Source organism: Anabrus simplex, chromosome 1 (assembly GCF_040414725.1).
Source record: "Anabrus simplex isolate iqAnaSimp1 chromosome 1, ASM4041472v1, whole genome shotgun sequence".
NCBI classification, from domain to species: domain Eukaryota; kingdom Metazoa; phylum Arthropoda; class Insecta; order Orthoptera; family Tettigoniidae; genus Anabrus; species Anabrus simplex.
In genome coordinates, this window is record NC_090265.1 from 648,610,181 (window position 1) to 648,626,335 (window position 16,155).

Genomic DNA, 16,155 nt, shown 5'->3' on the forward strand with positions numbered 1-16,155 from the left:
TAAGTCCCAAATTCATCAACTTTAGTTTTTCTGTATAATTTCTTGCCTTGTGTAACCCTCTTATTAAGCATTTTTGGTACGAGTCTTACATCCATTATTACAGCCTTATGGTCGCCTATTCCTTCAATTACCTCAGTTTTATCAACAATTTCCCGTGGTTTAACCAAGAATACATCTAGCAAGTTATTGAGGCGAGTCGTTTTTTGTACTACTTGTGTAAATCCTCCCTCCCAAATTAACTTCTTTGCCAGTTTCTGTTCATGGGCTTCACTTGCAGCTCCATTCCATTCAACTTCAGGCAAGTTTAGATCTCCCCCAATTATTACCATATCATTATTATTGTTTTTATGAGTATAATCTATTATTTTCTCAAATATTTCCATGTCTCTTTCCTCTCTTCCAGGCCTATATGTTCCTATAATTCCCACCTCCTTCATGTTATCACAAACTAATTTTATCCCTAATATTTCATCCCTTTCATCGGTAAACCATTCATGTGAACAATAAGTTTCCTTCACCAGAATAAACACCCCCCTCCCTTTTTAGCTCCTCGGTCTCTACGATAGACTGTATACCCTTCTGGGAATACTTCTCTATTACCCACCCCTTCTCTCAACCACGATTCCACTCCTATCACCACATCAGTCTCATAAGATTCCATCAGTGTACCGAATTTTAATTGTTTATTTACTACACTCTGACAGTTTACCAAGAGCAATCTCAGACCCCCTTCCTTCCTAGAACTTGACTGTTGCAATTGGGTAACATTTGACTCATGAGTTGAGAATGTTCCTGGAACCCAGATCTTTGTACGTAGACCTTGATTCAAAGATCTGGGTTTTCTGGCAAGTTTCCCTGTATATGCCAATTTAGTGGTATGGGTTTTCTTAAGTGCATATTAATTTGCAAATCTCTGTTGATAATTGTAGCAATTTGTCTACAGAGAGTTGCTTTTCCATTACCGTTCAGATGTAACCCATGCCTAGTGAACATTAGCCTGCCAAGACCTAAAGTATCTACTACATAGACATTTCTAAAACTCTTACATAATCTCTTGATTTTTATATTTACATCATGTACAGCTTTGTTTACACATAAGTCCTCTATAAGGTCATACCTGTGTGGCACATTAACTACAATTACTTTTGAGTCAGGTAGTTTGGAAATCTTACCTCTGAGGGTCGTAATTAGTTCCTCACCATTTGCAGCAATGTCATTTGTACCACTCACAATCACCACATAATTGTCCTTCTCTAACACAGGATCACAACCTGAAAGGACTTCTTCAGTTTTGGCACCTGGTTTTATTAGTCCTAAAACCTCAGTTTCTGGATTATGCAGCTCATCCTTGACGCCTTCTGCCATACCCCGCCCTTGACTGTCTGCGTAGAGATGAATTTTTGGCGATCTTGACTTTCCATTGGTTTTTTTCTTCTATAGGTTACCTCTACTACCACTTCTGTACCACAATGCACTGCAGACCAAGCACATCAAGTCAGTTCCAATCACAGTAATTAAAGGACAAGAAAAATCAAAGGAGTAATACACCAAAGAAAATACTTAAAAATAGGTACAGCTAAAAAAGAAATACGGAGGTAGCGACCAGTCAGGATTATTTACTGGAACTCCTTGTTGTCCTCCTCCTCCTCCTCTTAAGGTTGGTTGGCAGCAGCTTTCCAAAGGTTTTGGTTTTGTGACATTCTCTTCAGTTCTACATATGATTGGCATCCCAGCTCCTCCACCAGTTTACGAATATATTCCAGTCTAGGCCTTCCCGTACAATTTCTTCCTTACAGAGTCCTCCAGGATGAACGCTAATAAACTCTCATGTCTGATTATATATGTCCAATCCATGTATTTCTTCATATTCATTGACAAGCTCTGGGTTTCTCCAACTCTTTCCATTACCTCCTCACTAGTAACTCTATCTATCCAAGGAATTTTCAGTATTTGTCTATAGCACCATTGTTCAAAGGCCTCTGCCCTCTTCCTCTGTGCCACCCCTAGTGTCCAGGTCTCATTTCTGTGCAGAAATACGCTTCATACATATGTCTTTAACTAATTGTTTCCTCATTTTTAAGCTGATATTTTTATGTGAAGAGCTTTCTCTTTGTATTGAAGGCTGTCTTTGCCTGGTTAATTCTGCTGACCAGTTGGCTATCAGCTGTTATTTTGCTTCCTATGTAAGAAAACTCTTCAGCGTTACTGAACTAGAACAACTACACTTATACAACATAAGTTGACTAGAAGAATTAATAATAATATTGTTGACTATGGTGGACCCTGCACCAGTGGTACATCACTAAAATGATGATGAATAATGACTGTGTCATTTTAAAATAATAATACTGTATTTCAGCATTTGTCTGCTGTTGAAAGAGAAGTCATGGAAAAGCAATTGAAACTATTTATGAACAAATACTAGAGCCTCTGTGGCTCAGGCGACAGTGCGCCCGCCTCTCACCGCTGGATACCGTGGTTCAAATCCCAATCACTCCATGTGAGATTTGTGCTGGACAAGCAGAGGCAGGACAGGTTTTTCTTTGGGTACTCCGGTTTTCCCTGGTCATCTTTCATTTCAGCAACACTCTCCACTGTTGCAAGTTATGAATCTCATTCCGTATTGACTTGTATTGATAGGAGGATTTTATAAATATTTTCTTTTGTAAAGTAACACTCTCCACTATCATTTCATCTGTCAGTCATTAATCTTTCCCCCAGAGGAGTACGACATGCCTCGGCAGCCGGTACAATTCATATCCTCACCGCAAGTTGGGGGCTTCATTCATCCCATCCCTGACCCGGTCATTGACTGGAAAACAGGTTGTAGGTTTTCATTCATGACCGAAGACTATGCCACTTATCAAACTAAACTTCTTAATAATTGATGCTATGCAAATGTTCTTGTAATTCGTTATTTAGTAACGTTTAGAGTTCTCAGAATTGCAGTCTTCGTGAACTTATAGATGGATGACAAGTGACTGCCTTCCTTCCGTCAAGACCGTGTGTGATCAACATGGAGGACTCTGCTAATGTAGATGTCAGTTCCTGCCATAGGGCTAAATTTTCAGACTAGGTAGCTCATTAGTTGTCATTGTAATGCGGAGTGCATCTTGTTCCAAGTGTTCAACCCAGTCATTGTTTATTTGTTGCAGAATTGAGATTCAAACCCAGGTCTTCCAAGTTGATACATGCAGTGGAAATAATCAAACTAGTGAAGGCTTTATAGATTACCTACTCTAGAAAATTATGGATACTGTACTCTGTACTGGATACGATCAGTATTTACAGTTTACTTCATTACCTAAATGGGATTGATAAATATAAATGAGCAGGATATAAACAGTGCTGAGCTAGTATTTGCTCCATGTATTACCTGTTGCATGAGTTTTGGCCGTTTATATATGAGTGCGCTGGTGTCTCTTTACTGAAATGTAGTGGCACACCAGGGGACTAGATGGGAGAAAGGTACACTCCGTATTGCATTGTTATTGTCACCAGGCAGACATTAACAAATACAGATATACAAATCAGTGTAATAAGAAGCCTTTTATTTTAAAGTAAAGCCCCTTCTCATCCTTATGTCGCTGAAAACCTTCAGTGTGTTACTGCAACATTAAAAACCATTGGCAATTTTAAAACAAATGAAACTAATTCAAATGAAACTAAATGGTTTGTAGATACATTTTACAATAATTCATTACCGAGTAGCATCTGAAGTTGAACTTGTAATTTCATCAGCTGTATCAGTTCTCTCTCCTGCCGAATCAGTCAAGCTACTCTCCAATTCCCTAGTTGTGGTGGAATTGGGTACCTAGTCACTGTCTACATCACTACTTTCCAAACCAATATGTATCACTACTCTCTCAAATCTCGTGTTCCATTAGTACATCACAGTACCAGTATTCTTTCTCGAAATCTTTAACTTTTACGTGCTCTTTTAGCCAATCTTCTTTTATCACTTCTTACATGCAGCAGCATGTTAGTTTTTTCAAAGCTAACAGAGATTGAGATTGGAGAGGGGATTACAAGATCTCGCCTCTTTTCCTATTTACAAAACTATAGAAAATTATACAGTAAAAGCTCGATTTAATGTAGTTGTTAGCTGCCTCTGTGGATCAGTTGGTAAAGTGTCGGCCTCCTGATCCCATGATAGCGGGTTCAAACCTGGCAGAAGTAGTCGGATTTTTGAAGGGCGGAAAAAAGTCCATTAGACACTCCATGTCGTACGATGTCGGCATGTAAAAGATCTCTGGTGACACATTTGGTGTTTACCCAACAAAATTCATTAAAAATCTCAGCCATAGACCTCCAAGAGAGTTTCGGTTTACTCGGTCTGCCATCTAGTGGGCCTAGAGTAAAACGAAACGTCGAAATTGACGAGCAGACAGCCAGATGGCGTCAAATTGAAATGTCTGCACACGGTAGCTGAGGCCATACGATCATTATTATTATTATTATTATTATTATTATTATTATTATTTTAATGTAGTTGTTGGCGGATGTGATTTACCCTGCACAGCCGCTTCCTTCCAATTCCTAGGCCTTTCCTATACCATCGTCGCCGTAAGACATATTTGTGTCGGTGCGACTTAAAAACAAATAGCAAAACAAAAAAACAGATGATTGGGGAAAAATAGCAGGCTAAAAAAGAACACAATTTTATAAAATACACACACATTCTTCCATTCACTTTAAATTATGGTCAATTTATCATTCACAGAGTTTTTTTTTTTTTACTTCACAGCAACTGCACCGAACTCGAGGAGTTTGTGTGACAGAAGCTAAACACCAATACTGTCACTTGTTTTGTAAGCATAGGTGCAGGCAAACAAGTTGCTGAGGTGGGATGGGGGAAGGTCATCTTAACTTTCCCCTGTGTACACAAAAACTTGAGTAATTGTTCACGGCCCATTATTTATGTGAATAGATAGGCATGCCGTTTCTAAAACCCCATCCAGTCATCCCTTGAAATTCTGTTTAGCATGGAGTCAGTAATGGTTATAAATTGTAATGCAGAATTCCTCTATGCATTTCATTACTACATGTAAAAATATTTATTTATTTATTTATTTATTTATTTATTTATTTATTTATTTATTTATTTATTTATTTATTTATTTATTTATTTATTTATTTATTTATTTATTTATTTATTTATTTATTTATTTATTTATTTATTTATTTATTTATTTATTTATTTATTTATTTATTTATTTATTTATTTATTTATTTATTTATTTATTTATTTATTTATTTATTTATTTATTTATTTATTTATTTATTTATTTATTTATTTATTTATTTATTTATTTATTTATTTATTTATTTATTTATTTATTTATTTATTTATTTATTTATTTATTTATTTATTTATTTATTTATTTATTTATTTATTTATTTATTTATTTATTTATTTATTTATTTATTTATTTATTTATTTATTTATTTATTTATTTATTTATTTATTTATTTATTTATTTATTTATTTATTTATTTATTTATTTATTTATTTATTTATTTATTTATTTATTTATTTATTTATTTATTTATTTATTTATTTATTTATTTATTTATTTTATTTATTTTATTTATTTATTTATTTATTTATTTATTTATTTATTTATTTATTTATTTATTTATTTATTTATTTATTTATTTATTTATTTATTTATTTATTTATTTATTTATTTATTTATTTATTTATTTATTTATTTATTTATTTATTTATTTATTTATTTATTTATTTATTTATTTATTTATTTATTTATTTATTTATTTATTTATTTATTTATTTATTTATTTATTTATTTATTTATTTATTTATTTATTTATTTATTTATTTATTTATTTATTTATTTATTTATTTATTTATTTATTTATTTATTTATTTATTTATTTATTTATTTATTTATTTATTTATTTATTTATTTATTTATTTATTTATTTATTTATTTATTTATTTATTTATTTATTTATTTATTTCAGAGAAATATTTTATACCACATTTGGCAAGATTTGTTTGGGGACGTCTGCATTCTAAATACAGTGCAATGACAGGCTAACTTCTGTATAATTTCCTTGAGTGTTTACAAGTTCTTTAATACTGAATAGTAATTCTGCATCCAACATGCAACCAAACTTGGTACTAGTGGCACAATGATACACATGTGTAGACTGTACTGTGCGCTCTGATTTAACCTACTGCAACATGCACAACTATTAGTCCGCTCAAATCCCTCCGGCAAAGATTCGTGCAATGGAGTACATATGCAGCAGTTTTTTTACTTAGTAGATTGATGTCACAAGGTACTAAATGCAGAGTGCATTCTTTTATTAAGTTAGCAAACATTTTGGAATATTGAAAGCATCCTTCTGATAGATTTTTTTAAAAATATTTCTATTTGAAAATTTGTGTTTATTTTACAAATATGTTTTAGTGTTGTAGTGTATTCTATATTATATTTATATTATTTAGGACAATGGTATTGGTGAAATTACACTTGTGGAAGTGAAAAGGATAGTAACTAAATTCCATTGTCATAAAGCTTCAGGAATAGATGAAATTTAACCTGAAATGGTGGATTATAGTGGAAAGGCAGGGATGAAATGGCTTCATAGAGTCCTTCTGATTGGACCAAAGCAGTAATTGCACTTATCTATAAGCAAGAAATCAGGAAGAATTGCAACAACTATTGTGGTATTTCATTGATCAGTATACCAGGCAAGGTGTTCACTGCCATTTTGGATTGGAGGATGAGATACATGGTTGAAAGTAAGTTGGAGAAAAACCAGTGTGATTTCAGACCAGAGGAGCTGTCAGGATCAGGTTTTCAGTATGCACCAGGTAATTGAAAACTGCTACAAGAGGAAAAGACAGTTATGTTTGTTTCCTAGATCGAGAGAAGCCATATGACAGAGTAACAAGGGAAAAATAGTTAGCCGTACCTAGGGGAATATGGGATGAAGGGTAAATTATTAAAAACTATCACTGGCATTTATGTTGACAATTGGGCTGCAGTGAGAATTGGTGGTAGAATGAGTTATTGGTTCAAGGTACTTACAGGGGTTAGACAAGGCTGAAATCTTTAACCTTTGTTCATGGATCATTTAATGAAAGGTATAAAGTGGCAGGGGGGGATTCAGTTAGGTGGAAATATAGTAAGCAGTTTGGCCTATGCCGACGACTTGGTCTTAATGGCAGCTTGCGCTGAAAGCCTGCAGTGTAATTCTTGGGACTTGTAAATAGGTGCACTAAGTGTGATATAAAAATAATCCTTGTCAAGACTAAAGTGATATCAGTAGGTAAGAAACCTGAGAGAATTGAATGTCAGGTTGGAAATACAAAGCTGTAACAGGTAGATAATTTCAAGTATTTAGGATGTGTATTCTCCCAGGATGGTAGTATAGTAAGGTAGTGAGATTGAATCAAGGTGCAGCAAAGCTAATGCAGTCTGCATCGGTCTGTTTTCAGACCAACTTTGCTTTACGGGACCGAAAGCTGGATGGACCCAGGATATCTTGTTCATAAGTTAGAAGTAACAGTTATGAAAGTAGCAAGAATGATTGCTGGTACAAATGGGTAGGAACAGTGGTAGGAGGGTACTTGGAATGAGGAGATAAAGTCTAAGTTAGGAATGAACTCGGTTGATGAAGCTGTACACATAAAACGGCTTCAGTGGTGGGGTCATGTGAGGCAAATGATGGAGGAGGATGAAAGGTTACTTAGGAGAATAATTGACTCGGCAGGGTAAAAGCATTTTGCCTTTTCTCTAAGAAAAAAGTCTGCTCCCTCACAAAACTGTCTTTAAACTGATCTGTTTTCAGACCAACTTCACTACATAGGAGTTGTGGACTCAGGATATCATATTCATAAGTTGAAAAATAACTATATGAAAGTAGTGAGAAAGTGGGAACAATGGCAGGAGGTCTCTCGGAATGAGTAGGAAAATAATCAACTCAGCCAGGGAGGGTAAAGAAAGTAGAGGGACAAAGGCGGCTATGGTTAGACTCAGATTTTTTTATAACCTGTGTGGAACTAAATGAGGCATAGAATATTGTGGAGGCATATAGCTAATTCATAGAGACCTGCAGGCTGAACCTTAAAAGGCATGACAGTTTATAATCAAGATGTATACTGTATCTGTATTTCAAATGATCTCATTATGCCCTTTTTTTATCACTTTAGGTTAGCGAAATTGGAAGAATCTCTGAAAGATGAAGGACTGACAGAAGCACAGAAACAAGAGAAGCGCCAGCAACATGCGCAGAAAGAAACAGAGTTCTTGCGGCTGAAACGGTCACGTCTTGGTGTTGAGGATTTCGAGCCCTTGAAGGTGATTGGTCGTGGTGCCTTTGGTGAAGTGAGATTGGTGCAAAAAAAGGACACTGGCCATGTATATGCCATGAAGATCTTACGCAAAGCTGACATGTTAGAGAAAGAGCAGGTTGCACACGTCAGAGCTGAGAGAGATGTCTTAGTGGAAGCTGATCATCAGTGGGTGGTGAAGATGTATTATAGTTTCCAGGATCCCATCAACCTCTATTTAATTATGGAGTTCCTACCAGGAGGTATGTACATTTCTGTACATTGCTGATATTCTGGTAATCATATTACCAGAACTTTAGTTTCTAAATTTTAAATATTTAACAGTCACCAAGCAATACTGCCAAATTCTTTATCATACTTGTGTTGTATAATTCGTAATAAGTTTGAATGCATATGGAACCTTTCTACATTGGTTGATCATGGTATTCTTCACTATAAGCCTGTATATTAACTGGTGCAGCTGCATTAGATCAGCTGTAAAGGACATGGCTCCTACTTATCAGTTTATATTTCGTCGTTGCCGGGAAGAAACTCCTGTGTGTAATACACAAAATTTTACAGGAGAGAGAAATTCCATTTTTAACGCATTGGTGACGGGCCCCGAGAATTCTCATAGTTTCTCGGCTGACTGTACGTGAGTGGCTACGAGAATTCTCATTTTTATGGACCTCATGCTTCCTTGATCGCTGCTACAATTTGGTATTGGAATTATAAGTTTTAAATGGTGTAATCATGGAATAAATAGTATAAGGCTGCTTTTGCTCCATCATCTTCTTTTCTTTAAACCTTCATAACAAAATAATATCAGAAATGTCGAGCTATTAATTGGAGCTTCAGTACAGCTGTAAACATGGCGCAGCGCATGCAGTTGCTAACAAGTATGGATATTTGTGGTGAATTATGTGCAGAGCAGTTATCAGATATACCTACAGTTATCAGATGTAACTAGAGACATTGAATTAGATATTTCTAATTAGGAGTGATTCTGACAGTGCTTTTACTCCTATGTCATATCGTGGACAACAATTTCATGTGTTGTAATACAGCAGAGACTCGGTTGCACACAAGTCGAGTATAGATAACACTTGTTGTATGTAGTAGGTATAGATACAGTCAGTGGCTTCTCAGAAGATACAGTAGAACCTCGATAATTCGGAATCGGTTAATTCAAAATCCCGCCTAATTCGAAGAAGCTCTCGTTCCCGGAAACATGAGATACAGTTTTGCATATTATTTCAATTGTTTAATTCAAAATACGGATAATTCGTAATTCGAAGTACAATATCGGCCCCATTACCGAAATTCAGACTTTTAATTCGAAACTGCCTTTCCATTTTAAAACAATAGTACCGGTATGTTACAGAGTAATTTCAACTCAAAATATTATCCGCTCCGCGTCATAATAAAACATAATAAAACGCGCGTTCCGGAACGTGGAGGGGTAGCTTTACGCACTTACACTCACTTCGGTGGGTCTACAGTGCGCTTCATGATTGCTAAGTTGAATGAAATCGGAATTCTTTTGTATTCAACCTTTTAAGGAACGCCGTAATATCACGCAACAGGCAGTGTACGGGAAAACAGAATCCGCGAACACTGGCGATGCCGACAGTTGATGAACAAACGTGGCTCATATAATAAATTCGTAGGCACCGAACACTATTGTCATTGCCGGTGAAACTGCGTTGCTTTATTTTAATGCGAGCCCAAACGGTCTTATGGTTTTAAAGGAGAAATTGCCAGCCGGGAAATCGTACAAGTGTGAGGGATGGGGGACATAGTAGTGCGTTGCAATGCACGTGGAAGCGAGATACTTTATCCCCTCGTCATAGGAAAGTTCGATAAGCCACAATGTTTTAAGAGCGTCGGGCACTTTCCATGCCAGTACAAAGCATCTATAATAAAAATGCAAACAGTAAAGAAATCCAAAAAAATAATGCATTTGCACAGGGGAACCGGCATAATTTATTCTCGTCTTTGAATTGTGCGATTTTTTTCTTTCATTGCATGAGGTTATGTTTGGCAGTGATTTATCCAAGTGCATTATTTGAACATTGTAAATGCACCTTGTTGGATACATTTCGGAAATAGTTTTATTCCATGGCATTTGAAAGGTTTAAACTGTGAATCGAGGTGATTGTATGTATTAATGGGTCTTAGAACACTTTGTGACGCGGCAAATGTTTACATTTCTGAAGTACGAGAGAAGTGCCATGGCGGGAAATCGTACAAGGATAGAGTCATAGGAAAGTTCGATTTTAAGGGCATCGGGTACTTTCTGTGTAAATACAAGGCATCTAAAATGCATACAGTATAGTAATCCAATCAACAAAGCACTTACACATGGGAGCCAGCATAGATTTCTCCTCGTCTTTGAATCGTGCTTTTTTTTTTTTCTTTCTTTCGTTGCGTGAGGTTATGTTTACCAGTGAGATATCAGAGTGCATTATTTGAATACTGTAAATGCACCTTCTTGGATACATTTTGGAAATAGTTCTTTTTTCATGGCATTTGAAAGGTATAAACTGTGAATCAAGGTTAACTGCATGCAGTAACGGGCCTTAGAATATTTTGTAACGCGGCAAGGGTTGGTACTTCTTAATTGCGAATTGGCGGTTAATTCGAAATCACGTAATTCGAAGTCCGATTTTTGAGTCCCAACGACTTCGAATTAACGAGGTTTTACTGTAATACAGTTCATAATTTAAAAGTTTGAGGTCGATATCTAGAATAGATTTTGCGTTACTTGAATTTGAGCGCAGCAGTGTAAATTTGTTATTGCAGGCTTGAACTATCCGGTCAACAGGGGTTAGTAGCCTCCGTTCGGACCCAGTCACCAACGTGTTAAGAAATGTAGTTAATGACCAAGATTATGAACAATTCTTACTTATCATTACCCCTTAGCTTCTATTTGATGTTTAAATATCTGCAGAATGTTGATATTTGCTACAAAATAAATATAATTTTATTACCGAGCTCGATAGTTGCAGTCGCTTAAGTGCGGCCAGTATCCACTATTCGGAGATAGTGGGTTCGAGCCCCACTGTCGGCAGCCCTGAAGATGGTTTTCCGTGGTTTCCCATTTTCACACCAGGCAAATGCTGGGGCTGTACTTTAATCAAGGCCATGGCCGCTTCCTTCTCACTCCCTGGCCCTTCCTGTCCCATCGTTGCCATAAGACCTATCTGTGCCGGTGTGACGTAAAGCAAATAGCAACAACAACAACCAGATGTTGCACGTAGGAGATTTTATTTTTTGGAAATGGCACAGAAGAGATTTGTTTCATTAGATTACATTGTTTATTATTTTGAAATTTTCACCAAATTAATAGTTCTATATAAGACTAAATTGACAGTAAATTTTCAATACAATATATCAAGTAAATGATATTACATAAGTCTTGGGAGTAGTTTCAGCCACTTAGTGATCTTCAGCCATATAAATTTAACAGATTATGTGATAACTAAAACATATGTATAACAGGCAAAGACAATGTTGCAGGAATAATTATAACATTAAATTACATATAATAACAAAATTTATGGTTATAATCTTCTTGTCAAGATATGATGTCTTAAAGTTCACTTAGGACCTCAGACAAAGAAGTAAATCTGGAAATGATAGCCAGAATTAGGAATGAATAAACATACAGAAAAATTAAAAGAGAAAAATTATTTATGAGCCTCACCTCTAATGTCTGATGTAGAACAATCTGGAAGAAGCAGGCAGGCCATGTACCAAAGGAGTGGGCAGGGACCAAGCACTGACCTGCTGTAGGAAGCAGGCATTGTAAACAGAGGTGTAGGTAGGGGGAGGAGGGGAAGGTGGGAGGGGAGAAGGGGTGTGAAATTTAAAGCTTATAAGAAATTAATAGTTCAGATTTCAATAATAGCAGGAATAATGGTACAGTGCATAAAATACATAATCTCACACTTGCACTCGCACAAACATGCACGCAAGCACGTTTGCAGATTCGTACATGTAAACTCACGCCGTCACTCAACATGTTACTTGTACTATACAATTTTTCACTTGTTTATGTTAGCATAAATTAATGTAATAATCTGTTAGGTAGGAGGTAGAATATTTTCTGAAAAAGCAGCTATGACTTTGAAATGTCATATAGGATATTTTAATCGGATTTTAGAGCAGGCCTTTCCAACTCGAGCACTTGGTGCTGGGGCTCATCAGCGCTACACCCAGCAGTACCGTTCCCCTCCTTCCCCACCTTCCCCATGCAGTGGTCGGTGCATGTGTGCGTAAGAGACAGTACATTCATTCTCATTTTCTCTCTCTCTCTCTCTCTGTGTCATTCTCAGTAGAATCTATCGATAGGACAGCGGAGTAGTTGGTTTCTTCTTTGTTAAAAAAGTCTTTTAATCATTCATGGGTGGATTCATATTTTGTTGTCAATACGGAAGGGAAAGCTCATTGTTTAATTTGCCATGTCATTTTAAGCGTATAGTCTTCAACCGTTCGACGACACTACCACAATAAGCATACTTCAACCTACGATGACATTGTTGGCGCAGCAAGGACTGAACGAATTGCTAAGTTAAAATCCGAATTGCTAAGTTCTTCAGAGGTAAGTAATAACTTACTCATTAGGAATTGTTTTACGTGTAATTTAGGGGATTTGTTTTTGTTTTTGGGTTTGTATTATTAAGAACTGTTTGGTATTAGGTTTAGATGTGCTGCTAAGAAAACACAGATAATTAATCTCCCTGTCCCACAGATAGTTGAACCCAAGACTTCAGAAGGTGCAGTTTGAGCAAGTTGTATTGTTGCTCTGAAAATTCTGAAAATTGTAACTAGTGGGCAACCCTTTACTGGCGGTGAATTTGTAAAAGAATGTTTAATAGAGTGCTTGGAAGTATTGTGTCTATGTGCTGTGGCCTACTTTGAGGCAATAAGCTTGTCAAAAGAAACCATCTCTCGTCGTGTACAGGAACTGGTGCTGACCTGAAAGAGCAATTGCGGAACATATGCGGCTCTTTCGAAAAGTACTCGATTGCTCTCTATGAGACTACTGAAAAAAGTGACATGGCACAGCTATCTATTTTCGTCAGGGGAGTCGATAAAGATTTCACTATAACTGAGGAACTACTGGACATCATTCCCCTCAAAGATACTACCACTGGTGCAGATATATTAGCAGCTGTTGAAGACGCAGTGAACGATATGGGCTTATCACTCGTAAATCTGTGTAGTGTCACTACTGACGGAGCACCAGCAATGTTGTCGGATGGGCAAGGTTTTGCAGGCCGCATCAAAAGGAAGGTGCACGATGCTGGGTTACCTCCAATATTATTGGTACAGTGTGTTTTACATCAAGAACAATTATGTGCAAAAAACCTTTGCAACTTTATATCTGTTGTGAATACTGTGTCAAAATGTGTAAATTTCTGCAGAAAGCAAGGTTTGACCATCGGCAGTTCGAAGAATTTTTAAAAGATCTCGAGGCAGAATGCAGCGACATTCCGTTTTATTGTATTGTGCTGTGGTTGAGTTGCGCGAAAGTGCTAGGAACCTTCTTTGTAATAATTGAAGAAATTGCTCTGTCATGGAGATGAAAGGTTCTTCACAACCAACTTTGCGGAATAAACAATGGGAAGCTGACATGTATTTGAATGATAAATATTTCATTGCAAGGGAGAAACAAATTGATTAGGACCCTGTGTGATAAATTAAGGCTTTCATATGCAGAGTTTATTATTGAATCTGCTTGAAGCTGGAAATTTTGACAATTTTCGTTCATTAAAATAATTACATTTGTCTACTCACAAAAATCTTGGAGATTATCAGACGTCGTTACAGACTTTGCATGATGAATGCAATGCCCGAATCAAAGAAATGATATGGCACCTCAACTTGAAAGATTTATGACCCCATTTTCAGTGCGTCCTGAAAAATCACCATATTATTTCCAAACAGAGTTGATAAAACTACAGTGCGATGCAATCCTAGAGGACAGGTACTACCAGTACAGCGATGATTTAATTTCCTTTTACAAAGGTGTTCATCTACAAGAATTTCCCAGACTTCATGCACTTGCCTTAAAAGTTATGTCAATGTTCGGTACAACTTATGCATGCGAACAATTTTTCAATTCTGAATTTAAATAAATGTAGAACTAGGACTTCTCTGTCTGATGCTGTCTTAGAGGCTATACTTAGAATTTCTACTGCCAAATTGATTGTATCCAATATTGGTAAATTAGTTGCTGCAAAACGATGTCAACAATCGACTTAAACGCTAAATGTACATTAAGGCAAACACAGTGTGTGTACAGAATAAATTGTGTGTTTATGTGTTCGCAGAATTGTCATAAATAATATTGTTTTCATAAGCTGCGCTCTGACTTGACCTGTGGTTCTGCCTCTGCCACTTCCCCTCCTTCCCCCACCACCTAACTGGTGCAACAGCTCAGCGCCGGGGCTGCTGCCAGGGTCGGCTGGGGCTGTGAAAGCTCCTCAGTTGGAATTGTTTGTTCTAGAGCATTTCCAGTAATACCAAAAGCCCATTTTCACCAATTGCTGCACATAGGATGTTTTCTCCAGCTGCGGTGATTTTGTACACACTATATGCTAGTATGTTTAAATTACTAGAACATGTAATAAAATAATGTATCTGACTGCATGGGAATTGCAAAGATGTGCTAACCTGAATGTTGTTTACTATTAGCAGAAATAAGGGAAAACATTCATTTTATATGCAAGACCAAGGTCATATAGGTAGAATTGCACATTGACTAAACTAAGAATAGAATGTAAGGTTCATATAAATAAAATTCGGGAACCACTCAACGTTAATTAATTGTTCTAAATGAGAAATCATTTAAAGAATGTAAGAATCCTAATAAAATTCAGAAACCACTCAAGATTGTTTTGAAAGAGAAATTGTAACAAAAAAAGATCTGCATTGATATACAGTAGAAGTCCACTATAACGAGTACGGGATATAATGAGAACCCCGTTATAACGGCAGTGTTTGTCTGTCCCTTCAAAATTCCTATATTAAACTGTGCGTTATCCTTTGGTTACAGTGAGAGCCCTACCACTGACGCATCCATTATTAAGAGCGATTAAGTGTCCACAGTTTTTTCCGTTACTGACATTTATGCACCCAGCAATTACAATGCAAGCGATCGATCATCTTCAGTTTAGTTTCCTCGCTATGTCCCCTAGCAAGCTTTCTTGTCGACATTCAAAGGCGATTCACAACTAATATTTTTTATTTTCCACCTTGTCGATACTCTAAATTGCTTAAGACAACTTACTGGTTAAAAGTGGTACATGTTTCGTATATTATCAACATCCTCAGCCACATAACACTGTTTAGATGAAACATTCATATAATGACAAGTATCACTGTTTTAGAGGAAGTGTCGGAGTCGGTTAGTAATACCTGTCAACTGCTGTTCCGTAAAGAAAATTTGAAATGAAAGAGAACATGTTTTCATAATACATGCGTAAATAACATGTCCGATAGCAGTTGTTAACTCTTAAAAATAAAAGCTGTAGTAAACGATCGCTTAATTTTAATGCTAAATACAGGAATTAATTAAGAATGGGATACATCTGAAGATGCGGCAGAGGGCATTTATCTGATTTCAGAGGTTAGTTTTATATTTTCTCGCATCTAGTTCAATTTTGAAAAGGCTATTATCATGTAAATTTATAGCAAGGTGGTTATCATTTCTCTACTGGCGCTTGAAATATGTTTTTATGATATATATAATACAGTTAAGTTAGGTTAGGTGACACTGTTTGAATAAGTAAACTGAAGCGTTTGCCACAAAATGCGACCTTTAGTATCGTTTTCTC

The 16,155-nt window shown here is 36.1% G+C and overlaps 1 protein-coding gene across 4 annotated transcripts in view; it reads left to right on the forward strand.

Annotated features, from left to right (window-relative positions):
* The window catches only part of trc (Serine/threonine-protein kinase tricornered), a 101,833-nt gene that overhangs the window by 48,814 nt on the left and 36,864 nt on the right, over positions 1 to 16,155 (forward strand). For all 4 annotated transcript variants that reach the window (XM_067135780.2, XM_067135781.2, XM_067135779.2 and 1 more), the window contains one exon: positions 8,189 to 8,571. In XM_067135780.2, coding sequence (XP_066991881.1) covers positions 8,189 to 8,571 — 383 coding nt within the window. The remainder of the gene's footprint in view (positions 1 to 8,188; positions 8,572 to 16,155) is intronic.